Source organism: Syngnathoides biaculeatus, chromosome 10 (genome assembly GCF_019802595.1).
Source record: "Syngnathoides biaculeatus isolate LvHL_M chromosome 10, ASM1980259v1, whole genome shotgun sequence".
Taxonomy (NCBI): Eukaryota; Metazoa; Chordata; class Actinopteri; order Syngnathiformes; family Syngnathidae; genus Syngnathoides; species Syngnathoides biaculeatus.
The window spans coordinates 8,428,600-8,456,575 of NC_084649.1; the positions used below are offsets into that span (position 1 = coordinate 8,428,600).

General features: G+C 43.3%; 3 protein-coding genes across 9 annotated transcripts in view; 1 reads left to right on the forward strand and 2 right to left on the reverse strand.

The window, feature by feature from the left end:
• rhobtb3 (Rho related BTB domain containing 3) overlaps positions 1–16,052 on the reverse strand; it is a 30,634-nt gene extending 14,582 nt beyond the window's left edge. Inside the window, exons 1-7 of the mRNA XM_061833215.1 lie at positions 15,710–16,052; positions 14,641–14,872; positions 12,454–12,646; positions 9,223–9,380; positions 8,946–9,054; positions 7,144–7,339; positions 6,853–7,049 (exon numbers count right to left, since the gene is read on the reverse strand). Of these exons, the coding sequence (XP_061689199.1) occupies positions 6,853–7,049; positions 7,144–7,339; positions 8,946–9,054; positions 9,223–9,380; positions 12,454–12,646; positions 14,641–14,872; positions 15,710–15,711 (1,087 nt within the window). The 5' untranslated portion in view covers positions 15,712–16,052. The remainder of the gene's footprint in view (positions 1–6,852; positions 7,050–7,143; positions 7,340–8,945; positions 9,055–9,222; positions 9,381–12,453; positions 12,647–14,640; positions 14,873–15,709) is intronic.
• A 4,185-nt stretch (positions 16,053–20,237) lies between these two features.
• On the reverse strand, positions 20,238–25,707 carry rfesd (Rieske (Fe-S) domain containing). 6 transcript variants are annotated; one of them, XM_061833258.1, is made up of 5 exons: positions 25,133–25,190; positions 23,466–23,529; positions 21,794–21,959; positions 21,489–21,523; positions 20,238–21,346 (listed from the first exon to the last, which is right to left on the reverse strand). In XM_061833258.1, the coding sequence occupies exons 3-5, from the start codon at positions 21,945–21,947 to the stop codon at positions 21,044–21,046; spliced, it is 492 nt and encodes a 163-aa protein (XP_061689242.1). In that variant the 5' UTR covers positions 21,948–21,959; positions 23,466–23,529; positions 25,133–25,190; the 3' UTR covers positions 20,238–21,043. The 6 variants fall into 6 exon arrangements, with proteins under 6 accessions (XP_061689242.1, XP_061689243.1, XP_061689244.1 ...); XM_061833259.1 differs by lacking the exon at positions 25,133–25,190 and adding an exon at positions 24,888–25,126; XM_061833260.1 differs by lacking the exons at positions 23,466–23,529; positions 25,133–25,190 and adding an exon at positions 25,194–25,707.
• On the forward strand, positions 25,116–27,551 carry nudt2 (nudix (nucleoside diphosphate linked moiety X)-type motif 2). 2 transcript variants are annotated; one of them, XM_061833262.1, is made up of 3 exons: positions 25,116–25,252; positions 25,716–25,871; positions 26,751–27,551. In XM_061833262.1, the coding sequence occupies exons 2-3, from the start codon at positions 25,745–25,747 to the stop codon at positions 27,071–27,073; spliced, it is 450 nt and encodes a 149-aa protein (XP_061689246.1). In that variant the 5' UTR covers positions 25,116–25,252; positions 25,716–25,744; the 3' UTR covers positions 27,074–27,551. The 2 variants fall into 2 exon arrangements, with proteins under 2 accessions (XP_061689246.1, XP_061689247.1); XM_061833263.1 differs by having other exon boundaries at positions 25,128–25,252; positions 25,745–25,871.
• The last annotated feature ends 425 nt before the right edge of the window (positions 27,552–27,976 follow it).

Below are 27,976 nucleotides of genomic sequence, written 5' to 3' on the forward strand. Positions count from 1 at the left end.
AGGGTCACAGGAATGCTAGAGCCAATCCCAGCTATCATCGGGCAGGAGGCAGGGTACACTCTGAACTGGTTTCCAGCCAATCGCAGTTTATATATATGTCACAACCAATTTGGGCTGACACCTGACGTCAGAATCTATTGAGCAATTCGACCCCCAGTAGATAAACCATGAAAAGAAAAAAATATGAGAAAACTGAATGCTTGATGCTGCTTGCTACATGAACTGCTGTACAAAAAAAAAAAAAAAAAAGAACATCGATCACTCCTGTGTGATGTGCGCTGTGGGTCAGGAGCAAAAATCAAATTAGCCGGGTACAATAAATATGTTATTGGTGTCACGAACGAGACTTGAGGGCAGACCCAAATGCACGACTCCAGAGGCAAGCAGGCAGTACAGAGGAAGCCCTTATTCATTCCAAGGTTGATAATCAGTGAGTCAGTCCTAACAAGTACAAATAGCATTAGCGGCAGGCTTACGAGGTTGCGGCGTGGGTCGGTACACGTCAGGCATACGGTAGTGCGGGAACGAGGCAACGATCTGGTGAAGTATTTGTCGTCCCCCGGGTCCTATATGTACTGGGTCTAATCAGTGGTCATGAGGTGCAGGTGTGCGCCTTATGATTAGCTGGCCACGCCCAGCCCGGGCTGGAATCCAGGAGCATGACAGTACGCCACCCCCCCACCCCCATAACGGCTGGCTCCCCACGGCCCAGGAGCGTCAGGATGGACCACGTGGAAGTCCTTGATGAGGGAGGGGTCCATAATGAAGCGGGAGGGGATCCACCAGCGCTCCTACAGGCCATATCCCTCCCAGTCTACCAAGTACTGGACCTTTTTATTCTGCGGCGGAAAGACATCAGCCTGCGCACAGTATACACCGGGCCGCCATCCACCATGCGGGGGGAGGGGTGGGGTGGTTCCCTTGGCCGGAGCGTCCGGCTTGCCATTCTTGGAGCCTGGGCAGAAAGACAAGGTGAAATGGAAATGGGAATAGGGCCCACCTGGCCTGATGGGCGTTCAGCCGCTTCACGGTCCTCAGGTATTCGAGGTTCTTATGATTGGTGAGGACCACAAACGGGACTTGCGAACCCTCCAGCCAGTGCCGCCACTCCTCCATAGCCGTCTTGACCGCCAGCAGCTCGCGGTCTCCTACATCGTAGTTCCGTTCTGCCGGGGTCAGCTTCCTTGACAGGAAGGCGCACAGTTGGATCCTTCCGTCCTTGGAGCTCCTTTGTGATAAAATGGCTCCAATCCCTAAGTCCAATGAGTCTACCTCGACCACGAACTGGTGATCCGGGTACGGCACTATGAGGATAGGCGCAGCGGTGAAACTTGCCTTGAGCTTGTTGAAAGCCTCCTGACAGGTCCTGGTCCACTCGAAGGTGTTGTGTGGGGATGCAACGGAGCTAAAGTTTCATATAAACTTCCTGTAGAAGTTTGCGAAGCCGATGAACCTCTGCATGTTCTTCCTGCTGGCAGTAGTGGGCCACCGCAGCACTGCGTCGACCTTCCCGGGATCCATTCGTATCTCCCCCTCCGCCAGGATGAATCCCCATGAAGGACATGGAAGCTCGATGGAATTCGCATTTTTCCATCTTAACAAACAGCTGATGCTAAAACAGACGGTGGAGCACCTCTCTAACCGGTCGGATGTGGAAGGTCAGGTCGGACGAAAAGATCAGGATGTCATTGAGGTGGACAAATACATTTTTAGCCAGAAACTCCCGAAGTACGTCGTTGATAAAGTTCTGACAGACGCCCGGGGCATTCCTTAGTCCGAATGGCATCACCTGATACTCATAGTGTCCAGTGGGGGTGTTGAACGCCGTCTTCCATACATCTCCCTCCCGGATCCGCACCAGATGGTAAGCACTGCGCAGGTCCAACTTGGGGAAGATCCGGGCTCCCTGAAGAAGTTCAAATGCCGTAGCGATCAGAGGCAGAGGATACCTGTTTTTAACTGTGATGTCATTAAGTCCTTGGTAGTCGATGCAGGGCCGTAGCGTAGTGTCCTTTTTCTTGACGAAGAAGAACCCCGCACCGCCGGTGAGGACGACGGGCGAATGAGACTGGCAGCCAGCGACTCCTCGACATACTTCCTCATGGCTTGGTGCTCTGGTCCTGTTAACGAAAATAAATTTGCCCCTCGGAGGTGAAGTGCCTGGGAGAAGCTCAAAGGCGCAGTCATACGGCCGATGCGGCGGCAGGGATTTCGCCTTAGTTTCCGAGAACACGTCCTTCAAGGGCACCGTGGTTAGCTCCGAGACGGTACTCAGTTCTTTTAGCCATACCGGCGCGACTTGGATCCTCCCGGGCAGCGAAGCACCGCTTGCGGCAATCTTCGCCCCATGCCTTTGTCTGACCCATGGCCCAATCAATGTGCGGATTGTGATCTTTGAGCCACGGGCTCCCCAAGAAAATCTCACTGCTACGTGCATTGAAAACGTGAAAGCTAATGCGCTCCGTGTGAGCGTCCGGAAAGCCCATTCGCAAAGTCTGTGTGCGGTGCATTACCCGGCAGAGGAACTTGCAGTTATCGGCGTAGGCGTTACAGAGCCGCTGCACCCAACGCCTTGACCACGCGGGGATTAATCAGGTTCGCATCCGAACCGGAGACGACGAACGCGGTCACAGTACATGAGTGGGAGTCTGTTCCCAAGGTGAGGTGAAGAAGCGACCGCCCTGACTCTGCCACGGTATACCAAACACTCACCGGAGTGGAGATCCTGAGTTTGGGCCGCTTCGGTCGAACCAGGCAGTGGGCGATTAAGTGTCCTAGACGACCGCAGTAGAAACAGCGCCCCTCCTGTCGGCGGTGCAGACACTCCTCCGCTGGCCCGTCGAGACCCTCCACCTGCATGGGTTCTGCCGTGGAGGGAAGAGTGGGCGGCCGGGAAGCGGTCGGACTTGGCACCTCTGTCTCTCCCCCGGTCATCACGTCCATTTGCCCCTGCATGACCAGTCACTGGTCAACCTTGAGGGCCAACATGATGAGGTCGTCCAGCAAAGGATGGAGGTCCACGGCGACGAGGAGGCCGCGGACCTGCGGAGAAAGTCCCTGGAAGAAGGCGTCGTGGAGGGCTTCCTCATTCCATCGGCTCTCGGCGGCCCGGATCCAAAACTCGATTGCGTATTCTGAGATGCGACGATGGCCTTGGCGAAGCGTCATGAGCGAAGCTGCCGCTTTGGAACACTTGGGTAAGAGCACAGACGAATGCCGTCCAGGAACAACAAGTCTCCGAGTTACGACTCCATTCTGCCGTGGCCCATGCCTCCGCCCTTCCCGTCATGTGGGAAATGACGAAGGCGATCCGAGAAGCGGTCCATGGGGAAGGGGGATGCCTGCAGTTCAAAATGGAGGTCGCACTGGGCGAGGAAGGGCTTGACGTTCCCTGAGTCGCCTGAGAAACATTCCGGTCGGGAGAGGGCAGTTGTGCTGGCACGTGGGAACTCTGTGGTGGGCGGAACGGGCAGAACCGGAACAACAGGTGGAGTGGCCACCATTGGCGTGGCAGCCGCGCTAGCTTGGGAGGCTAGCCACAATTCCAGCCGGGCACAAATCTCATTGAGCCTCCGATTAGTAACCTGGAGAGCAGCCTCCTGCTCGACCAGGTGTCTCCCCTGAACTTGCAGCGAACGGCGGATAGCTTCCGAGTCGGCTGGGTCCATGTTGTGGCCAGATCGTTCTGTCACGAACAAGACTCGAGGGTGGACCCAAATGCACGACTCCAGAAGCAAGCAGGCAGTACAGAGGAAGCCTTTATTTGTTCCAAGGTCGGTAATCAGTGAGTCAGTCCAAACAAGCAGAAGTAGCAGTGGCGGCAGGCTTACGAGGTTGGTCGGGGAACAGGTATAGGTCGGTACACAGAAGGTAGACGTCAGCCATACGGTAGTGCAGGAACGAGGCATGAGAGGCAACGATCTGCCAAAGGACTAGTCGTCCCCTGGGTCCTATTTGGACTGGGTCTAATCAGTGGTCATGAGGCACAGGTGTGCGCCATCTGATTAGCTGGCAACGCCCAGCTCGGGCTGGAATCCAGGAGCATGACAATTGGCTATTATTTTGTGAAGATATATTTTGCATAGTGAGGTGAAAGAGTCCTTTTTAAATTATATGGACACGTGCTCCATGTACTATAAAATGTTGACTGAACAAAGCAACAGACAGAATTAATAATTAATTGTTAATTTTTTGGATACAGGTTTAAATAAAAATTAAATTTAAGATTAGCTTTAGTTTTGGGAATAAGAGAAGGACTCAAAAATACATTGACTTTTTCATTCAAATAAGGATCTTTTTTCTGATTTCAAAATGTTTTTGTTACGGGCAAAAATCTAATTTAGTTTTTCCTGTAGCAGTTTGTTGATTTTATAAATACATTACAACGGTTTTTTTATACATACGAGTTTAAAAATGACACATCCAGTGTGATTCTCACTTTTAATGACAAATGGGTTTTGTGGCTCTCGGTCTTTTGTTTCGTTTTTTTTTTTTTTCCTGTGGGAAACAGACCAAATGGTTCTTCGATCATTTAAGGTTGCCGACCCCTGGTTCGAGCTGAACAGGGTGCTAAAAATGTTACAGGATAAACGTTTAGGTCTCTAAGTAAAGCATAAACACACAATTAAACTCCTCTAATTTGACGGACTTCGGCTCAAAGTTCCCTTGGCATAACATTAAACATTGGACCACACCCAATAACTACTGTAACGTCTGTTGCCAAAGTACATTATATTATTCATTTACATACTTTTTAAGTCTGATGAGTTTCCTTTGAATCCCAATTGGACCAGACAGAGCAGAACAAGTATGATGGCAGTTGGCAGGAAATTACAGAATGAGAGAATACTCTGGATACATAGGCAAATGCAGAGGTGGTGGAACAACATGAGGCGTATAGAAGGCAGAGTGCTCAAGGGGCGTTACCGACAAATTCTGCACCAGGCTCAAAAATGAAAATATATATCACTTCGAAAAAGTGCTCCTTCCGGCTAGACGTGCCCGGAATACTTCACCTGGTAAGTGTCCAGGAGGCATCCGAATTGGACGTCCCGGCCACCTCATCTGACTCCTCTTTATGCAGAGGACCAGCAGCTGTACTCAGAACCAATGTTGGATGACAGAGCTTCTCACCTTTTCTCTAAAGGAGAGCCAGCTTCTGCGGCCAGCGATTGGATCGCCAAGGTTCCTGCGATCGGCCACCACCCATCTTGCACTGCACCCAACCCCTATGGCCCCTCCCACAGGTGATGAGCCTATGGGAATGACCACCTTGTCGCTTGCCTTCAAGCCCCACCTCGAGGGCTCGCCCTTGAGGTGGGGTCCCTCAATCCATTTATGTTTTTCATCATAGAAGTTTTGTATCCATGGTTTGTCTGGTCCCTCACCAAAGACCTACTTCTCATGAATGAGCTTACCAGGGGCGTGAAGCCCCTGACCATTTAGCTCATAGGATCATCGGGACACACAATTCCCTCCAACACAATGGATAGGTTTCCAATTACGCCATCTTGTGTGTCATAGAGGTCAGAGAACACAGGAAGTGTGAAGTTTTTTTCTATCGTCAATTTATCCGATTGGTCTAAGGGAATCCTCGGACGGTGGTGACGTCATTGGACACCTACCCATAAGGTGCCAGGTTCCAGGTGGGGCTTGTGGCAGAATGGTCTGCTAAATTACATGAAAATTAAAATACAGTGAATGCCTGTTTGTACGCTCCACTGCAGGTACACCAACTACGGAAATAGAGGCCAAGATGTGAATTACCATTTTATTCATTCTATTCTGTTCATTTATAGCTAAGTGTGATTATGAATCCCTGTATGGAAGGAAGTGCAAAAATTACACACAGCATGTCTGTGATTAGCTAAGCTGATTAACAGCAAAGAAGAAACAAAACAAGCACATTGGGCCGCCTATGGCGGCACGGTGGAGCAGCTGGTAAAGCGTTGGCCTCACACTTCTGAGGACCCAGGTTCAATCCTGGCCCCACCTGTGTGGAGTTTGCATGTTCACCCTGTGCCTGCGTGGGTTTTCTCCAGGCACTCCGGTCTCCTGTCACATCCCAAAAACATGCAACATGAATTGTACACTCTAAATTTCTAGGTGTGATTGTGAATGGGACTGTTTCTCTCTATGTGCCCTGCGATTGGGTGGCAACCAGTTCAGGGTGTACCCCGCCTCCAGTCGTTTGACAGCTGGGATGGGCTCCAGCACTCCCCGTGACCCTCGTGAGGATAAGCAGCAAAAGAAAATGGATTGGTGGATTGACCCCCCTATTCACTTTTTTTTCTTCACTGTTTTTCCTTTTGTCACTTTTTTGTGGGGGGAAGGGAGAACAACCACCAAAATGGTTATTAGCAGTTTATCCTCGCTTGTGCAAGAATTTCTGGGATTAAAACTTTTTTCATTTTATTTCAATGCAATAACAATGTGTGACATTTATCCACAGACTTTTGCTATTTCTGGTCTGGCCCCAGTCCCTAGCCCCTTTGAGTAATGGGGTTCCACTGTAAGTGAAAAAATAAAGTCAAGACATCACTTTTACGCTCTGCTTCATCTCTGCATGTGGTCCTCTCAAGACATTCACACACACAGCAGGAACGTGTGTATGAGTGTGTTCAAAGAATAAGAAAAAGCGAAACCTGTGAAATGGACTTTTTGTGGTTTGTGTTCTATTCTGTTTATATTGTTTTTATTTACCACACTCCACCTAGTATTGCATCATTTGTGATCTAAATTCACAAGAAAGTCAAAGCCTTCCCTACTATTGCATGACCAAATTTTTGTGTCTATACAGCAGTGCATGTTATTGTAAGAGTTTAGCAATATTTAACTATTCTGGTACTTTACCTCGGTAAATGAACATGAGAGTTTCCCATAAGCACATGCATAAGAGGGGATCCTTCACAACCAGACGAGAGAGCCGACCAGCCAGATGTCCCTCAGATCGAGGCATGTCATCAATTATTCCGCCGTCCCAGGTGGAGAGCAACGAGTGGGGGGCGCCATCCCTCTCCCTACAGACACACCGTGACTGGGGCCGTTCTCTGTCAAACCAGACAAAATTCAGCACAAAGAAGGAGGTAAGCATCTGGTAACTACAGATGGCGAAACAGCTAGATAACTTAATATACATCCTACCTGGTCTTGGGCCCCAGGAGCAGCTGCCGGAAATACGGGCTGACAGCGCAGAGCACAGATGCGTGTGCCCATCCCAGTTCTTTGCCAGAGTCCCCTGCATAGAAGGCCACGTCGGCAAACTGCACGCCACGTTCCAACAACCACTGCATGTCTTGGGAGAAGCTTGACTCCTCCACTCGAATTGGAGGAAGACGAGCTGAGCAAAAGGAGGTGGAAGCATAACAGGTAAGAGTGGGGAAGTGGAAGAGTAGGAGCAAGATGTGTTTTGAAAAAGAATCAGATAGCATTTGTTGACTTTGTCTGTGCATTTAAGGTCACCAAGCAACATAATGGACAGAAAATGGGAACGTGATGAGAGGGACAGGATCACGATTTTACTGATAAGTCCTTTTTATGTCTCAATTCATGTTCCGTAAACTGTCTTCTTGGCTTTACTTGAGTAATCCATTGAATCAAACCGACACCATAAGATGTAGACTTAGGTGACAAGCAGCAATAAATCATCAAGCCTGAAGAACTTCAAGCTGTCAGTTATTGTGTCAGATTTACAAACACAGCACCAAAGTGGACAGATAAATGTATGTATGGCTGGTGGAGTAATTGAAATGTTTATTACTTCAATGCAGCAATCCAATACATTTTTTTCTTCAGTCCTTTAATTTTCAGTGAAAAGTATGCTCTCTTGCATTGATACTAGATAACTACAGTCTGTTTTATAAGACTGTTAGAAGAGTATAGCTCTATGGACCTCACAATTCATGGTACTTTTGACAATTACAGTATGTGCCAAATTTCTCCAGAGTATCTGTTGTTTTTATAAAAGGATTTATTAATAAGCAATAAATTTTTTCAACTATAATTCCCTTTTGTTGTCTTCAGTAAAAAAGTGGGGTTATTGGATACCACGTTTCTTAGACTGGTAAGAGTAGAGTACAAGTATTCCCTGTTGAGTACTCATCGATACCAATACCAATACTGAGTACCAGTACCACTAGTATTTCATATGTATTTCACTAAATACAATTGTATTTAGAATTTAAGGCATTTAATACAAAAAAATTCAATGAACATTGAAAGATAATCGTGAATGAAGACCTTTCTTCTGACGCTCATGATGATACGCCAAAGTGTCAAACTACTAGTGTAGCACAGTTGAAAGTCTACATACAATACATGTGAGTCACATCTTGCTGTTACTTATTTATTTTTTCAAATCGATGGTGATAATGTGTAACGCCTAAATTAATCATAAAAAGTGCCAGTGTCCAAATACATCCGGCCCAACTCTAACCATTAATTTCATAATTAGGTGTAGAAACATTATCTGTGAAAGGTATAATAGACACAAGCCAACATGTAAGTGTATCGCCAACAACAAAACAAATTCCAACACTGATTAAATCAATTTGGTCAAAGACAAGATGAATGAATAATCCTGCCTAATCTCCAGGAGCTTTACAGCAAAACGCTCAATTGTTGTTTCTCGGTCTGGTGATAAAAACAGTCCAGACTCAAAATGGATTTAAACATCAGATGCAGTCTACCTCACGCTTCATCTCTCTTCTAATTTCCAATTCAGAAAAGGAAATATTGATCCAGTCTAACCTTAGCACATATTGTATCTTTTTAAAGCACTGTGAGATTGATGACAATCTAGTCATTCAACTGGAAATGGGAAAACATTCAGAACGGAGCATATATATTTTTTATAATACAAAAAAATGTGACAGCCAAGACTCAAATCATTTCCCAGACTTAGTCATTTACATTATTAGTTTTACATTCTACATTATTCTTCTGACCTGGTTGTTCCAAATGAGGTGGGTGAAGCTCGTGCACTTTATTTCCTCGCCTCTTTTCTGGCTTCTCTTTGGCTTTGTGTTTCAGACACTGGATCATGAAGTATTCCAGCTGAACAATACAAGATACACTTATTCAAAAACAAGGCACAAAAATAAGTTGTTACATCATCTGTTCTTTGCTCTGGGAACAAATTGCCCCCATCATAAGATGTACAATCTTGAAAATGAATAAGCCTGAGGTGTGTGTGTCTGTGTGTGTGCGCATGCATGTGTGTACCACGCTGCCAAAGTAGCGACCCACGAACACATGGTTAAGCGAGGGTAACTCCAGGTAGGTGGCCCCCAGGTCCCGGGACAGCTGTAGACCTTCACTATGAGGCACGCAGCTGCTCCAGTCAGACGCACACAGCGGACATGTACAGGGAGGCCCCTCATCTGTGTAAGGAGGACATTTCACTTAGTGGCCAAGAACGATCACATTAACGTGTATGTGGTATGCCAAATGGAAGCATGATTTGAGGCGCAATATAACATGTCATACCCCATTGCAGGTCGTTGAGTTCCATTTATTGTCACTCAGGCCACAAAAGATGACGTAGTAATAGTCAAAACAAAATGTCATTTTTATACAAAACAAAAATAGGAACTAAAATCCTGTGACATGTCAGGTCCATTTTGGCATGTCCGACAAATTCCCTTTTTGACAACACAAATATCAGTGAGGTCGCTGGACTCATTCACTACTAGTTAGTCAGTGCATCTGGTTGCTTTGGGTCACTTCATCAGCTTGATATGACAACTTTAGATCATTATTTTTTCTGGTTGGTTCAATGACTTACTTCTCTGTGCTATGTGGTTTATAGTCATTCTGCTCAGAGAACGCCTAATCTTGTCTGATCTTGGAAATAGTCGAAATATCATGGCTCAAAAATGCATTTTATCCTTGCAGAAGTGCCATTTGAAACTCACACCTCTGTAGAGACTGCAACCTGAATAGAATACCTTGGACCAGTTGACCATCCTGACACGTTTGGTTAGACTGTGCCCTGACAGGAATGACCTTGACAGCCTATTCTCATAATGTTTTTCCATCTGTCCATTTTCCAGACACCATATCCTCCTCAAGGGGAAATTGGAGCTTTAACCCAGATGACTTTGAGTGACAAGTGACACCCTGGACTTTTCGGATTTTACAAAATCCAGCGCAATGGAATTAATACAAATCAGGGCTTTTTAAGCAGGTGCTCAAAAAAAGATTTGGTTTTCATTGATATTTTGAAAATATGCCCTTACTCCACACATTGTAAAGAAATGGCAAAAACAAATAGCGGCAACGTTATAGTATAGTAAGCATTCCACAGCATTTTAGCAGCATTTTTAAATTTTCTGCTGCAGGAGTTTGCATGGGTGCTGGCCTTGTTTTGTAAATTAGACCACTTGAAACTCATACAGTGATTACATTTTTGCACAATATCCTACTATATTTTCAATTAAAAAAACCCTCTTGAAAACTACTCAGATGCCATCTACTGGTTATGATATTAAAAGACAACATTAAAAATACAATTATATCTCAGAGCAAGGCCCATCCTTTTTTTTCCCTAATGCCGATGCAGACATAGACGGAGGGGCATAAAAGAAAAATTGAATGGCTTCTTCCATTTATTGAATGAAGACTGGCACCTGCCATGCTCTGCAATTTTCAACCATGCATTGTCTGCAGTGTGATACTGCCAGGAACCAGCCACGCTGAGCTATGTGCACATGGGAGGAAAAGACAGAATCAGACAGAAAATTAGTGGGATTATCTTGCAGGAAGAAAAAGGGCCACAGAGAGACAGAACAAAGAGCAGAGCAAGAGAGAATGAGTGGGACACGGCTAAGTGCTGAGACATTTGATAAATCATACTGCTAATAACCTACAGGCATTCAGCCAAGAGCGTGTGTGCTTGGGTGAGACAGAGTGAAAATAGGAGTGCGAGCGTCTGTCAGGCAGTGACTTGGCACATCAGTGTTGTGTTTTTGTGCACAAGAGCGTGCGTGTGCCCTTGGCGGAATAGTGTGGCCCTGCACTCGGGACTGCTTTAATGGCCACGTTAATGCACGTACTGCAGCGATGGGCTAAGTCGAGCAATCTGAGCTCAGCCGTCATTCTCTGCAGTCGTGAGGGAATAGCGTGAACCTACGTTCGAGAGCAGCAACAAACTAAAACACAAACCCCCCCTTCTGTCTGCCCTCATGCAACACCGCAAACACACGCGCACAAACGCCACTAGCACAACTCGACTTACGCTCTGATCTTTCCGCGATGCTGCACTGACAGGATTTCAAAGACTGTTGAGCAGAAAAGCTAAAAATACAACTATGTGGATTTGATTGGCTTTTTTCTTTTGCACAAAATTCAGTGAATGAGGATCAATGTGCTGTGCATATACATGTGCTTGCCACAACATTGAGAACAACAATTTAATGACAATTAAGAGAGCCTTCCAAAGATCTGACATTACAAAGATACTCTGCATAGTTTTATTGACACAATCAGAGAGGTATTACAGGAGCGGTAACCATGAACACAATTTGTAATTATCCCCCCCCCCCCGCACACACGCACACAAAAAGTGTGTTTGTGACTTTTTTATGATAGGCCATATACAACCAGTTGCACTCACATTCATGCCAATGGACATTTTTTAATTAATGCGTGGTTTTGAAATGTGGGAGGAAACTGGAGTATCCGGAGAAAACCCACGCAGGCACGAGAGGACCATGCAAACTCTTCACAGGCGGGGTCAGATTTGGACACAGGTCCTCAGAACTGTGAACCAGACATGCTAATTAGTCACCCACTGTTTCGCCCTTGTCCAAAAACAAACTAATGAAGGAGAATGTAAAGAAATAAAATAGTTTCAGAGAGTCTAAATACAGGACGATCATTCAGTCACAACAATGATAGCTCTTGTGTGGTATGGCGGCCTTTCAGGGGTGTGGCCTGATTATTGTGTCATCATAACATGGCCGGTTCCCTTCGTTTGCATGTGAGTTTTAGCTGCTCATGAGTGTTCTCATTTTGTAGTTGTGTGTTTGTCTCTTTGTATCATTCAATAAACAGCTGAAAGGGCATTGGGCACTGGCACCCTTGGTGTATCTGAAGCGCATTCAGAAGCCAAATTTAGGAAACCAACGCTATTCAAAAAAATCTGAAAACTCGTAAGTTTGGTACTCCTGTATTTGTATTTGATACTGGATTTAGTAATTGCATTAGGCTGTGCCTAACGTTGTGAGGCCCTCCCACAAAAGTCCAAAGATAGATAGATAGATAGATAGATAGATAGATAGATAGATAGATAGATAGATAGATAGATAGATAGATAGATAGATAGATAGATAGATAGATAGATAGATAGATAGATAGATAGATAGATAGATAGATAGATAGATAGATAGATAGATAGATAGATAGATAGATAGATAGATAGATAGATAGATAGAAAATCACACGTGTCCTCACCATTCAGCCTAGCTCCAACTGCCACCAAGATAACAGGCACTCCCCAGTGCCTAAGAAGTGGGCGGAGTCTCGGGGCATATCCATTCCTGACTTGCTGGAACGCCAGTTTGTCAGTCACTGAATACTTGATGACCAGAATGTCCGCCTGCTCAAGAACTTTACGTACGCTGGCCCAGTCACTGTCCAACAAGTCCTGGAGAGGAAAGAGGAGATCCGATTGCTCAACAGTTTGCAGTAACAACTGTCATGGATGTAACCTGGGATAAACCTTCACCTTACAATGTTGTCTTAACATATTAATATACAGTAACCCTAGTCTACTAAGTCTTTGAAGGGTTACACCAGTGATTCCCCACTACTGTGCTATGGCACATTAATGTATCATGAAAGATCATCAGGTGTGTCGCAGAAAATCCAGTTTTGCAGATAATCAGAAAATTATTATTAATTAATAATGTGCTTATCTTTGTTCATCAATCTATACCAGCAAGGTATATTAACAGTAAGAATAATTGAATGTTCTTCAATTAGATGGCAGAAGGTACATAATTGACCCGTGTATTCACATTTTGAGAAATTTTTGTTTGGTACTGGGAGATTTTTTGTAATGTAATATATGTGTCTTGACTTAGGTTGGGGAACACCAGTCTACATTATGTGATGTCAGCAGTGACAAAAAAAATCCACCCTTCTGTACATTTTATGTACTGCTTATCCTCACTAGGGCTGTGGCCGTGGGTTTGCTACAACCTATCCCAGCTATCTTCAGGCAAGGGCCGGGGTACACCCCGAATAGGTCACCAGCCAATCGCACAGCACATGTCAACAAAAAATCATCTCTACTCACATACACACTTATGGACAATTTATTCTCTTCAAATTAACCTACCACGCATGTTTTGGGGATGGGAAAGGAAACCAGAGAACCCGGAGAAAACCCATGCAAGCACGGGGAGCATATACAAAAACCACACAAGCAGGACCAGGATTTGAACCCCGGTCCTCAGAACTGTGAGGTAGATATGCTAACCACTTGTGTTGAGTGAGAAAACACCCTGAAATTCGAAAGTTGTTGAAACTTACAAAGTACTTGGAATCATTTGAATAAAAACAAAGAAGTGTTAAGTTGAGTGACAGACAGTAGCAAGGCTCAGACGGCTGTACAATAGAGTGCATACATTATTGCTACAAAATCAAAACAATTCTCCAATTCATCTACTTTTAAGAACAAGTATGCTTCCATTCTTTTGGGGGGAGTTTGAGGACAGCAGACCGATATTACAAGAGCAAACTTGAAATCAGCGCTTGGAGACAAACTGGCCTTGAAAATAGAAAATGATTGAACATCTTATGACAAACAAGCAGCTGAAAGTAGCTATCAGTTTGGCGACACGTTTCATTACACTGGCATTACTTCCTCAAACGTGATTATCTTTTTATCACACTCTTTATTAGCAGTATCGTGCACGTAAACAAATCCCCACAAAACAGCAGGACGAACTTGATAACCCAATTTTGCAAAGATTGTCATTGAGTTTTCCAATTTTGCCAACATTAACATTGGTAACAGTATGCAAATGTCTACTGACACATCCAGTTCAGGCACATGATGAAAATGGATATACAGTATTAGGACGATACATTTTCAGGACATTATGGCCTTGGGAGGAGTCAGTGTTCCATGAACACCCTTCTAGTTAGCAGTGTTGTATTCTGTAATTTAAAAGCATTAAAATGTTTTTTTGTTGACGCATGCACCTCATGACCTATTCAGAATTGTTGATTTGTTTTTTTCCCCCACAACATTTATAAGTGGCTTTCTTATTATGCATACTGCATATGTGTATACGTTACATAGTGTACACATGAGGCAGACGTGGCAACAACAATTCACCGTGCTGCCCATCTCTTCAAATGTTATGTATAATTTGAAATCCAACGACCACCGTATGTAAATGTCCTTCCAGAAACAATTTGTCGAATGGAACAGGGGGCTTTGGGCCATCCTGCTGGACATGCAGCCCCCTGCAAAGATTCCGTGCACAATTATAAATGTTATAGTGATGGCGGACATTTGACCCTGAAATTGAATAGTCTATTTCTGTCAAAAAGGTTCCACTCTGTGTTTCTCGTACACTTAAATGATACCCCTCAACATAATAAAGTCCAAAAGCAGACTTGGCTTACCCAGCTGGGACAATCCTGGACCACAATGGTGACATCTCCAAAGACACGTGAGGTGTACTCCATGAAGGCTGGGTTATGCGAGCTGCTCTCTAAATCACTGGGGCCCACCAGTGCACCATGGCCCAGGTAGCTCCACAGCAGGCCTCCCTGCAGCTGGCCCTGGCCCATGATCTCTTCCCCTTGGCCAACTCCACCAGGGCACTCGCTGCCCAGAGCCACAATGTGAATGGACCTGAGAGGGAGAGAGAAGTAGGTGCCATGAGGAAGTAGTTGAGAAAGAAAAGGCACTCTTTCTTTTTCTTGTCCTCATCCTTCATGCCAGTGAAACATTATTACACACATATAGGGAAGTGTATTATGCACAGTCCTTTCTGAATTAAATTATTGGCAACCATGATCACCACAACTCGTCCCAAAGCATTTCCTATATTGGTGTATTGTCAAAGATAAACCAAATAAAATCATGTGTTGTTGATGACGTGTAAATTCACGAGAGGCACACCAAGAAATTAACAAGCATAAAGAAGTGTGCTTGAGTGTGGACTACAGGAATGTGCAAATGTGAATGTAGCACAGGTGTCAAACTTAGGGACTGCGGTCCAGATTCAGACACCTGTGTCATTTTATGTGGCCTGTGAACGCTTGTGACAATTTTGAAAACTAGTTCTATGAATTATGATAACTAAATGCAGTGTAATTTATGTAATAGAGTGGAGCGATTATTACCATTCCTGAATATTAAAGTTCCGCTTCACACTGTAGCCACTAACAAAGCAGACGATAGGGCTAGCCATACATTTAAACATGAGAAATGCAAGTATAAACAGCTTCAAATGTCCTCGGCGCTTCAGATGGAGTCAAAGCAATAACAAATGCCATGATGATGAGGATGAGGATTATTATGACAGATTGGCTCTAATTCAGACTGATTCCGTTGCACTTGCCTACAAGAAGGCAATTAATATTGCACATCAAAGAGAAAAGATGAATATGTTTGTATAAAAGTCTGTGTCCCTATGGACTACGTGACGCTTTTCTGATGAGTTGTAGGCAGTCAACAACAACTTACATTGTGGTCACGTTGCCGTCGCTGCTCTACGCGAGCGTGTCCTCCTCACGGTGCGTTCGCACGCCAGTCTGCGGCAGTCAGGCTCGTCTTTTTCCGCAGTGAGCCGCGGCTCCGCTCCGCCGTGAATCGCTCATCGGCGGCTGGTCCCAGTGGAGCCGGGTCGCGCTAACTGGCATTCCCCCGCCTCGCTAGTCATTCATAAAAGTGAGAGCGCGATCGACCGCGAGTAGACGGCTCACCCGTGTTGGAATACGAACAACACTCAATGAGCTCGATTCACAAGTTGCCGATGGGTAGTGAACGTAATTAGCCGCCGCGGAGCATCGCGCGCCGCTGTCCAGACCACATTAATGACGTCGGACGCTACAACAAAATCTTATTGGCAATAAAATACTGAGAGAGAGAGAGGAGAGAGAGATGAGAGACTGAGAGAGATGAGACGAGACAAGAGAGACTGATAGAGAGAGAGAAGAGAGAGAGAGAGAGACGATGAGAGAGAGAGAGAGAGAGAGAGAGAGAGAGAGAGAGAGAGAGCGAGAGAGAGAGAGAGAGAGAGAGAGAGAGAGAGAGAGAGAGACGAGAGGAGGAGAGAGAGAGAGAGAGAGAGAGAGAGCGGGGGGGGGGCGTAAAGGACTCGCCTGACTCAGCAAAATGCAGGCGTAAACGTGCAGAGCGCTAATTTACTGGTTTAGTCGGGGGGGGGGGTTAATGGGGAAAAGGGTCGGGTTCACCACAGCTGTTGAATATGAGCGGTTGTATGTGCCAAAATTGATAAGCACCTCACAAATACAAAAAGTCTCACACTCCCCCCCCCCCCAAAAGAAACTCTCAAGCAAAACACACGCACACAAACATCACGTGCACCAAATATCGTCAATTACCCACACAACTGACTCACACAGACACCAAAATACCTCACTTATATTCATCAAAATGTCCCTCACATATACTGGAAACCTCTCACTCTCAATAAAAACCTCTTACACAAGAAATTAAAAAAACAAACTCTCACTCCCCCACAAAAAAAAATCCAGGCCACACCAAAAAAGAAATTCTCAGGGTAGACACACTCGAGAATCACACTTACAAAAAACTTTCAGAATCACACACACACACAAAAATCCTTCACACTCTCAAAAATCACTAACACACACAAAAAAAGACTCACAAAAAAAAAATGCAAGAAACACAACATGCAAGAAAAAACATTTACTAAGAAAATGTACACACTCACCAAAAACTTCTCACATTCACTTAAACAACAGACACACAAAAGAGCTCTCTCACATGCAATAACAACAACATGATTGACGTGCCTCTTCGATTTGTCGAGTGGATCGAGGCCTGGTTAACCAACCGTATGGCGCGAGTGAGGGTTAGTAGTACCACAGGGCGCTGCCGAACCTTCAAAGAAGGACTCCCTCAATGCTCAGTTTTGTCCCACTTTTCTTTACAATTTACATCAACGATCTGCTAGACTCCTTCGAGTCCTCCACCCTTGTCTCTGCCTACGCTGATGACTTGGCACTGGTCTGTAGCGGCCGTAATAAGGAAGAAGCGGCGGTAAGCCTGGAGTCAGAGGCTGTCAAAGTTCACCAATGTTCAGCATCTCACTCTCAACATGTCAAAGTTGGAAGTTGTCTTCTTCACGATGGATGTTACTGAATCCTCATAGTGCCCAAACATCACCGTTGCGGGTTCAAGACTCAAGATAAATCCCACTCCCATATTTCTTCTTCTTCTTCAATACGATCGCCAGCTCAGATCCAACGAACATGTCAGGCACTTGAGCTAAGTCATGAAGCAGCGCTCCAACCTCCTGTGACAACTGACGGGTACGTCTTGGGGGTGGCAGCCACAGGATATGGGGACGATATACATTGTGACCATCAGATCGCTCGCAGAATACGCAGCTCCTGCCTGGGCACCCTGGATTTCCTCCTCCTACATCCAGAAACTGGAGAGGGCGCAGTCAGACACAGCTCGCACCATAACGGGCCAACTTCGAACAACTTCTATTGATGCTGTCCTGCATAAAGCCCAATTACCACCAATCTCCTGCCGGTAAAATTTGGCCTGTCTTAAAAAGGCAGATGACTGGTCCCACCTTTCCCACGACAATGACAGAAGGGGACTATACCAGACGCACTTGCCAAAACACCTAAAACGTGGCGACTGGAGAAGTTTCACCACCCCTATCCTATCCAACTTCACCCTCACCCTGGCAGACATGGAAACTGAAAATAAGCCCAATATTCCATGGCCCCCTCCTCCCGAACCTCCCATCGATTTCACGCCCATCCACAAATCTGCATCCCCCTCCCAACAACTAGTTGCAACTATGGAAACGCATGCGGCACACGGCCCAACAGACCTGTTCGTCTTCACTGATGGCTCCACCCCTAACAGCACGGAGAACGAAGGTGCTGGGTTAGTAGTCTTCAGAGGCGACTCCTTGATCCACTCCAGGGACGCACCCATCAGGACTTTTAGCAGTTCCTTTCAGGCCGAAAAGGGTGCACTGAATGCGGCCATCACTTGGCTCAGACAGAATGACAACTAGTCCTGAGCCTCCATCATCACGGACTGTAAGTCCCTCCTTCAATCCCTTGACAACCGCACTGCCATAGACCCCTCCGCCCTCTCCATCAATTCAAACCATGTGGCCTTTGCTCCCACCAAAAAGATGTTCTGCACTCCAGTCTGCCCAATACCACCGCCAACTGGGATTCTCTTTCAGAGAACTACGAAGCCTCCTACATGCGAGTCTACCATTTCTGAGGATCATCCTCAGGCGCCACGAGTGACTCAAAGAAGAAGAAGAAGAAGAACAACAAAAACTTACACACTCAACGAAATGTCACTCATCAAAAACAGCTTTTTCATTAATCACAAAACCTCACAAGCAAAAAATGTTGACCATCACACACACAAAAAATACCTCTCAGGTTTCTCCACAAAAAACCCTCACACTTGCCAATTCTCTCACACACACAAACTCTTTCTCTCTCACACTTACACTGGTTGAATACACTGAATGAAATTCAAATTAACAATCCATTTGAGGCCATCAGCTGCCAATGTGTTGCACAATGACATGGTGACCCCAAAATCTTCACCCAAGCCCACCTACAAAGAATATAAAACAATCATTCAATAGATTTGACATATTTTCATTACAGATGTTCTAACATGTTCATTTCTGAATTTTGTGTTTGTAGATGATCCCTTTAAAATGGTCCCCTGTACATTAACTTACATTCCCCTGGCAAACTCAATAAAGAGATGCGACACTTACAATGTCACAGGAATGACAAGGGTGCAGACCATTATCTGATAAAAGGAGGAATGATAAAATGGGCCCCGTGGACCTTACAAATGTGATAATAATATTTGGACATCTCTCTTGGATAAGTTCCAGGGCTTGTGGTACATTTTTAAAAAGGAAGAAAATCATAAAGGTCAAATTAGGCCCTGGTAGTGTTCCTTGCTGTACTACATGGAGACAATGATGTTGGCCCACCAAAATGTTGCAATTACGTGAGCTTTTCATGTCTCTCTTGGCTAACATCAAAAGACCACCTACACATTACAGCCATAGCTGAATTTCAAATCAATAATTAGATTTTTAATATTGAATATGCATGAACTTTTTCACTGTTGTCGTCTACATGCCCTTTTCAACCCAGGGCCCAAACAAATCTTTATTTTATTAAGTGTTACATAAGACAAGGCCTTTGATGCAAATTGGCATATAAAAAATAATATGCAGGCAATGATAGACATTGTTAGAGGATTATTATTGTTATAGAAGCAGATTTTCGATGCAACTTCTGCCATGGATCTTGTTTGATTTTGCAGGTGCATGAACTATTGTGGCTTCTGTGCTTTAAATAGAACGCTGATTATTCGGACAAGCTTCACATTTTCTACAGGACGAACATAAAATAACTGCCAATATTTTAGTATTTTAATTATTAATTAAAACTTTGAGCATTATTAGTTCCGAAGAGCAAACCATATAAGAGTTATTAGTTTTATATTTGACCTGTTACACCACACAAGTCTTTTTTTTCCAGGGGGGACCTTCTAGCATAATACAAAAGTTCAAGAAATATTTGAACCCTGGGGGTTGCCATGTTTGTGTTATGTAGTTCTGTGTCTGAGTCAGTTGGCTAAACTGAGCTATGACAACAGACTTTAATACTGTGGTTATTTTTATCATCAGTCAACAATTTTCATTCTGTAATTAACATGTTATTTGTGTAGAAAATCAGAATGGTATTGATGTGAATGTCTGGTGAAGAACCCTGCAATGCAACAACAGGATAAGAGCAGAAGCAGCAGGTGATTATAGTGAATACCCAATTTTTTATATCATTCTAGTTCTGATCTACCAAGCAAACACAGTAATCGTTTGATTATTACCTCATAGGTGGGGGGGGGGGGTTTGCACATTAGCCCTGTCGTGTCAAGTTTCCTGATTTTTGCCAAGACGCCAACAGAAACCTTGACGAGTGAGCCAGTGATCAATTGGTTGTTTCTGACCAACTCTTTAATTAGAATTTTAGTCTGCAGAGATTGAAGCAATTTAACATGTAATATATATACCATACAATGTGATTAGTGCATGCAATTCATCATGAACATCAGAAATTAATTAACTGTATACATTATCACGTATGTATATACAGTACTGTACTGTGAAAAATCCACCATTAGTGACGTTTTAGCAATGCCATAAGCATAAAACTAGAATGTTAGTAGAGTGCAGAACCCGCCAAGGCATAGCAAAAACACTTCACTAATGTTTTCTGTTTCATCTGTTAGCTTTTGACTACCAACTGGTTCAATGAAGATGACAAGCAGACAGGAAGTGCAACTGAGGATTCTGATGGGTGGACAGTTGCACTGATGCCATAGTTACTCAAATAGTAAAAGCCCATTTCTTTAACTGCACCATTATCCGCTTTCTCACCAAAGGTTAATTGGTTCTTCCTCATCTCATCTATCATCCTTTTTTTGCAGAATAATGCTAAAATATGTCAGAATATTTAATTTTGTATACAGTGGCCAAAACAAACTAGTTCTGTCCAAAATAGTCACTGTAAAAACAATGCTCATGGTGCCGAGATTTGTACAATACTGTATAAAATGTAGTCTATATTCCAAGTCCCTTAATTCCAAGAGGTGAAATACTACTTATACTGTAGACCAATGAAATAAAAGTAAAGGTCAAAGATGCTATTTTATATACGCTCCATGCAAACACAAACCCTGTGTAGAGGTGGTCAGAAGAGGCAAGAAGAAACTTCTAGAATGTTCTCTCATCCATTAGGAAGAGTCCATCCCGTCGTTGGCCTCAGCCGTGGCCTCAGCTTTGGCCCTTTTCTCCTTGCCCTCCTCTCCCTGGAAGTAATCTGACTCGACCCATCGGGGCATGTGAGAGAGCTCCACATAGACGTCACCGTTGTTCTCTGTCACTGTGTGGACCCGCTGCTTCACTCCTTTTGAGTACCATATGGGCGCTGTTTTTTTTTGGGTCTTGTCAATACTCTTGCATAAACCCTCCCCTTCGGCAAGGGAAATCTTGTACTTGTGTTTGGGACAAATTATGCACAGCTTGCCACCTATTTCCTGTATGGAGAGAAAACATTATCATCTAAGAAATTATCAAATATATAATGTAATATATAATCCACATCGGAGGGACAAATGGAGTAAAAAGAAAAAAAAAACATTTTTTCTGCTTTTCTCTGAAATGAGTTCCAAGCCTCACCTCAATATCTCCAGTCTCCAGCTTGCTACCAGCATCTGTCAGAGGGAATTCATAATGGGTATATTGAAGATGTTTGTTTTTCAAATGAACACATTAGGAAAGACAAAAATCAGCCCACTGTTACACCATCTATGACAGAGTTCACCGTTTGTGTGTGAACGGGGTAAGAACAAGCAATCCTAGTCTAGTGTGAATATTTGTGATTTTGTTCGCCTGATGACCATGAATGACATTTATTATCTCATTTGGAATGACATCCCTCCAAGCAACTTGTTAGACCCCTGCACTGCAAGACGTGCACTCACGATAGCAATAGTAGTCCAAAGCATAGAAGCGTCCCTGATGATAGATGAGCAGTACATCCCGATCCCCCAGTGTTTTGAAGGTGCGCTTTGCTTTGATCAAGGCGTCTTTCTTCCCCACAAAATGATGCCCCTCTGGTGGCTCCTTCTGCTCCATGGCACTGCGAAACTTTGTAAACGTCATATTTTAGAACAGGATTTACTTGCACACATTTCATCATCTACTACATCAGTGAGCGGTGTAAGCTAACATGGCCTTCGTTGGCTAAAACAGAGGCATTGACATTCAAAATAATATTTCATAAAATGTTCTTAATTGATTTCAAATTGTCTATTGTCTTAAAACCGCCTCCAGATCATATTACTACTACACAAGTGCACAATGAAAGGCCCTGCAAATGTCCCACGTATGTCATCTGGAGCAGTTCAGAATTAACATTTATTCATTCACATGACAAAACCAGAAAAAAAAATACCTCGTATTCTCTGGAGAGAACAATCGTTACCATATAATGTATTAATGTGAGCATATAGTGCTAGTCGAAGTTTGTTTGTACAACTTTTGGCCTGACCAACCAATCGGTGGACTGAAAAATGCCAATTTTATGAGGGGGCAGATGCGGACCCTGTGATGACAAAATTAAATGAAATCTGACTCGCTGAAGAAAAAGTCCCGTTGCCATTTGTTACACCAAATCAACAATGCTAATTCTAAAGGCCCTGGAAAGATTGCTGGAAATTGACTGTTTTTTTACATTTTTGTCTTACGGAATGTGGGCATCATCAGATCCTGTTTACAAGTAGCCTGCAACGGTAAGTGTTTTGTTTCCTGGCATTTCTTTGCTTCAAAACTTGTTTGATTTTTCCACGTCTTATTTGCCTTTTTAAAAAGATAAGATTTTGTTTACACTATATTATTCCTTCTCCCTTGCCTTGCTTTTGGGTAAGCCTCCATGAAATTACTATGAAAACCCTCAACCCTGAACAAGTAAAGTGAATGAAGAGAATATACAGTTGGTAAGAGAGTAATATAATTTAATGCCACAAATATTAGAATTCGGGTCGTAAATGTAAGTCAGTGACTCTGGCATGGAAGGGCTTGCTGGCCCTGACTGTTCACCACCTTCACTGTAATACATAATTGAGGAGACTGAAGGAGGACTGAGCTGCTGAAGAAAAAAAAAATGACTACAGTGAGATCACAGTTTGTGACCCACATTATAGAGACAAGTAAACCACATTACATACATTACATTCTTCTGCCATAAATACAGTCAGACTCATCTCTATGTGCAACCTTTGTGACTACATCCAATAAATATCTTGATGCAGGGGAATCTGACCCCAGAAATTATTCATGTAATGGAATAATGAGCACTTCATTGCAGGCTGAGTAAGCACTGTAGTAGGAGTGAAAGTGGGATGTAAGGAAGCCTCCAGCCCAAATGTGAGAGGAATCACACAAGATGAGGGAAAGAGTAAGAACAAATAATGTTTCTTTTTATTATATCTAAAAAATACTACCAGTTCATTGGCTCAATCTCTGGAAAATACTGTTATTTTTTCTGAAAATTATACATTAAAAAATGCTGGATACATTGTCGTATATGTGACACATTTGTACCAATCATCTATCATTTTTCTATTGCTTGAAAATGAAAAGACATCATCTTACCTTTAACGTGAGCAGCTATGCCTCTGTTGCCAAGTCAAGCAAGTTTATGACTAACAACTCCATACTGTGTGGGAAGGAGGCCTCATTTTTGTTATCATAAAACACAAGCTGCTTTCAGTGGCTCTTATCAACACTGCATCGTTCTCTTGATTCCTCCATGCACAACTGCTTTCACGGTTTTATTTGTAGGTGAAAATTAGACAAAAGGTTATACTATAATGATGATTTTTACTATTATTGCGCCACGGTGGTCGACTGGTTAGCACATATGTCTAACTGTTCCAAGGACCTGGGATCTAATCTAATCCAGGCTCGACTGTGTGGAATGTGTACGTTATCCCAAGTACCTGAACTGTTTTCTCTGGGTATTCTGGTTTCCTCCCACATTCCAAAAACCTGAATCGTAGATTCATCGAATAAAAGGCCTGCAGGCGTTAAAGTGAGTGCGACTGGATGCTTATATTTGCACTGCGATTGACTGGTGACCACTCCAGAGTGTATCCCACCCCTCTTCCAGAGTCAGCTGGGATAGGATCCAGCATGCTTGCGAGCATATTTGCAAATTCATTATCATTGTTAATCTTTTACACAATGCCCCAACCTCATTGAAATTGTTGTTTGTAGGTTTACTGGGACTAACATTACATATGCTGGTGGAAATTAATTGTTTGCAGATTCTTTTCAACCTACATTAAATTGATGTCTATTGTATGTATTTGATTTCATTTTAATGTATTTATTTTTGTACTGTTTTGCAAATATTCACTTATATATATATATATATATATATATATATATATATATATATTTGGTGCCTCCAACATTTTCCCCCCAAAAAAGCTGGGACGGAAGCAAAAGAAGACACCGGTTTGGAACATTCCACAGGTTAACACCTTAAATGAAAACCGATGAGTGTCATGATTGGGTATAAAAGAGCATCCAAAAAAGCCAGAGTTATTAACAAGTGTGGCAAGGTGCACCACTTTGTCGACAACTGCAAAAGCAAATGATCCAACATTTAAAGATTAATGTTTACAATTGCAAGGAATAATGGGATTTTGTCATCTACGATCCATGATATCATAAAAAGATTCAGAAATCACTGGATTTAAGCGGCAAGGCCAAAAACCAACGCTGAACCCTCATGACGTTTTATCCCTCAGGCAGGATTGCATTAAAAATTAGCATCATTAGTGTAAAGGATGTTTCCACGTGGGCGCCAGAACACTTAAAAAAACAATTATAAGTTAACGTAGTTTGTCACTAGATTTACAAATGCAAGTTAAAACTCTACCATGCACGGGAAGGTCATTTTCAAGAACACCCAGAAACGACACTGGCTTCTCTGGGCAGACAACTCGGTCAAATAAAATAACAGAGAATGATATATTTTATGATATTGGGTTAGTCTATCAAGTTTACCTCTGCAATTCAAACTGAACTCTTAGTTAATGATAAAGTTAAAGTGTCAGTGACTTGATGCTTGTTCGTGGACTGCCTTAATCACCCTAATTAGATTTCTAAGGCTATATATTTTGTAGAGGTAAAAAGTCCTGGGTCAAATTTATCCTAAAACACCACTGTATGCACAGAACCGACTTAATGCCATGTTGTCGTGCAGTAGTTTACTCAGTAGTAAATTGGACAACAAGTTAAACGAATGTTACCCATTAATTAAGGAACGGTCTGTTTGTTCTCACATCAGCCCGGACTGGTTTTGGTGGGTACCTGTGTTCAGTGTCTTAGTGCCGTTAGGAAACAAGCTCCGATTTGACAAACTTCCGTAGGTGAGCTGTAAATTCCGTCACATTTTGAATATTAGTGGCTACATACTAATGACAAATTATACACAATGTGAACAACCCCCCACCCCCCAAAAAACAAAAACAAAACTCGTTAAATACTGTAAGCTACAGATAATGTGACTAGCAAGATAGGTAACTAGAAATCTACCTTTTACGTGCAACGAATACAAAATATAATCATCCAGTGATTTTATTCCACCTCTTAACGCTTTCATCTATTTCAGGGCTCTGCTAGTCACATGCCATCTATAACCACAGCCAAAATGTTCCAGGGACCGACCAATGTCAATACAATTGTACCTATACATTTACAGAATAATGAATGCTTTGTCAAAACGTTTTATTTTCAACATGTGTGAATATTCTATTGCAGTTCTGCTTCATGTTGTTATTGTAATATTGCCCTGTAGCTTGAAGTATTAAAATTAATACGTGTCCTTACTAGCGTTATTTGGGTGTCCTCGCTAACACAAGATGGCGCTGCGAGCCTGTGGTTTCATTGTGTTTCGACGTCTTGCAAGTTGTGTTGCTCCACCGGACAACATAGAGTTCCTCCTCTTGCAGACTTCATACGGACAGCACCACTGGACCCCTCCTAAAGGTAGCAAACAGAGCGTTTTTTTTTTAACCTCTTAAATGGAACTGGTGCTGTAGTCGTGATGTTTTCCAACCTTAATTGAGGCAAGGCATGTCCTGTTCTCACCAAAAGTAAAGTACTGTATATTCAGCTTCAGGTTGAAATTTCGGGATAAATCGAAAATGCAGGATAACCTTTGCAGGTGAACATATTTTTACCTTCTTAGGTGTCTTTTTTCCATCCACCCATCCATTTTCTGAGCCGCTTATCCTCTCAAGAGTGGAGGATGTGCTGGAGCCTATCCCAGCTGTCATCGGGTGTCGAATCGCTCAATAGATATTAGTGCCAGGTGTCGCCCAAAAATGGTTGAAATATATTTTGTGCGAAGAAAATATATAAATTGTGATTGACTGGCAATCAGTTCATGGCAAAGACAAACTTCGGTAGGTGAAATGGAAATTCCGTCATATTTTGAATATATGCAGATAATGTAGCTAGCAAGATAGGTAACTAGAAATCTACCTTTTACGTGCAATGAATACAAAATATAATCATCCGGTGGTATAAGACTACTAAGACTCCTGCCTGATGATAGCTGGGATTGGCTCCAGCAATCCCGCGACCCTTTTGGGGATAAGCACCTCAGAAAATGGATGGATGGATATTCACAATTATTGGTAATTGTGTTAATTAAAATGTAACAAAAGCACAAGTATTGTCGGTACTGTTTCGGTCCATACTCAACAGTGAATCCTCATCCTGGAATCAATATCGAATATTCCTGATATTTCTGATTGAAATTAATTCCATTAATTTGCCATTTTCCAGTTAATTCCAATGGATTGTTTCAATTTTAGAATATATGCACATTGCCTGAATTGAAATAACCTGTTCAACCATCAGGCCATGCGGACCCAGGGGAAGATGACCTCACCACAGCTCTTAGAGAGACAAAGGAAGAGGCAGGCCTTAGCGCAGAGGACCTTCAGGTCATCGATGGATTCTTGAAGGAGCTCCGCTATGAGGTGAAAGGCCAACCCAAGGAGGTGCTCTACTGGCTAGCCGAACTCCGAGACCCAGGGACAGAGGTCACCCTGTCGGATGAGCACCAGAACTATCGCTGGGCTCGCTTGGAGGATGCCTGCACTTTGGCCCAACACAAAGACATGCAAGACACTCTGAGAGCAGCCTGCAGACACTTGGAGGCACGCCAGGAGAAGCAGTGACACATGGGCAATTCTAGAATTGCATTGTCAAGTACCTCCTCAATATTCTCAATGAAATGAGTTAGGTGAATAGTATAGAGGGAGTCTTTGGTTTCCAACAGCAATTTTATGTGTAAGTCGGAATCCCCCGTAGTCTTATCACTAACCTACATTAACAAAGTAATAAAGATAGAATTACAGTAGATATTTGTTGGAGAAACACTTCAAGGCCATAAATATGAAGAAATGAAAAACATAATACAATACAATGGTTACTGAGCATGCCTCCTTGTGCTGTTTGACAACATATTTTTAGGGGACATGTCATATGTCTGGATCATTGTAAGCAAAATAGTCAAGTATTTTGCACACATTCTGTGATTATATTATTGATAGATTTTAAGTGTTGTCTTGGCTTTCCGTGTCACCCTTACTTCATGTGTTCAATACTTTTCCCTCCATGTCATTTCACATGATTACAACTTAATTTCTGATCATATTTGTCCTACTTTCTTTGTATGTACTGATTACTTGAGTTGTTCCCAACATCTGGTGAAATTTTCAGGTCAAAAAGAAGAGCGTAAGGACCCTAACCTAACCGTAACCCTACCTAAGAAAAATAGACACTTGTTAAATAGTTATTTCAGCCACTGTGTAAACAACTATTCACAGTTATAGACAATTTACATCTTTAATCAACTTAATGTGATTGGAATGTGTGAGAAAGCTAGCGCAGCCAGAGAAAACCTACTCAACCACTGAGAGAACCTTCAAACTCCATACAGGTGCCTGAGTTAACATTCAAACCCAAGAGATTTACACTGAGGAAGACATAATAACCACTACTACTACTAATACTACATGCTGCCGAGTTTACCAGCCATTTAATTATATTTAAAAAGTGCACAAACTAAAACCATTACG

Coding starts and splice junctions, on each gene's coding strand:
- rfesd (XM_061833255.1), bottom strand. Junction 21,524..21,793: donor TTTGGACTACTATTGCTATC/GTGAGTGCACGT, acceptor TCCCTCTGACAG/ATGCTGGTAGCAAGCTGGAG. Junction 21,347..21,488: donor TGGAGACTGGAGATATTGAG/GTGAGGCTTGGA, acceptor CTCTCCATACAG/GAAATAGGTGGCAAGCTGTG.
- nudt2 (XM_061833262.1), top strand. CDS start 25,745: ATGGCGCTGCGAGCCTGTGGTTTCATTGTGTTTCGACGTCTTGCAAGT. Junction 25,872..26,750: donor CCACTGGACCCCTCCTAAAG/GTAGCAAACAGA, acceptor TTCAACCATCAG/GCCATGCGGACCCAGGGGAA.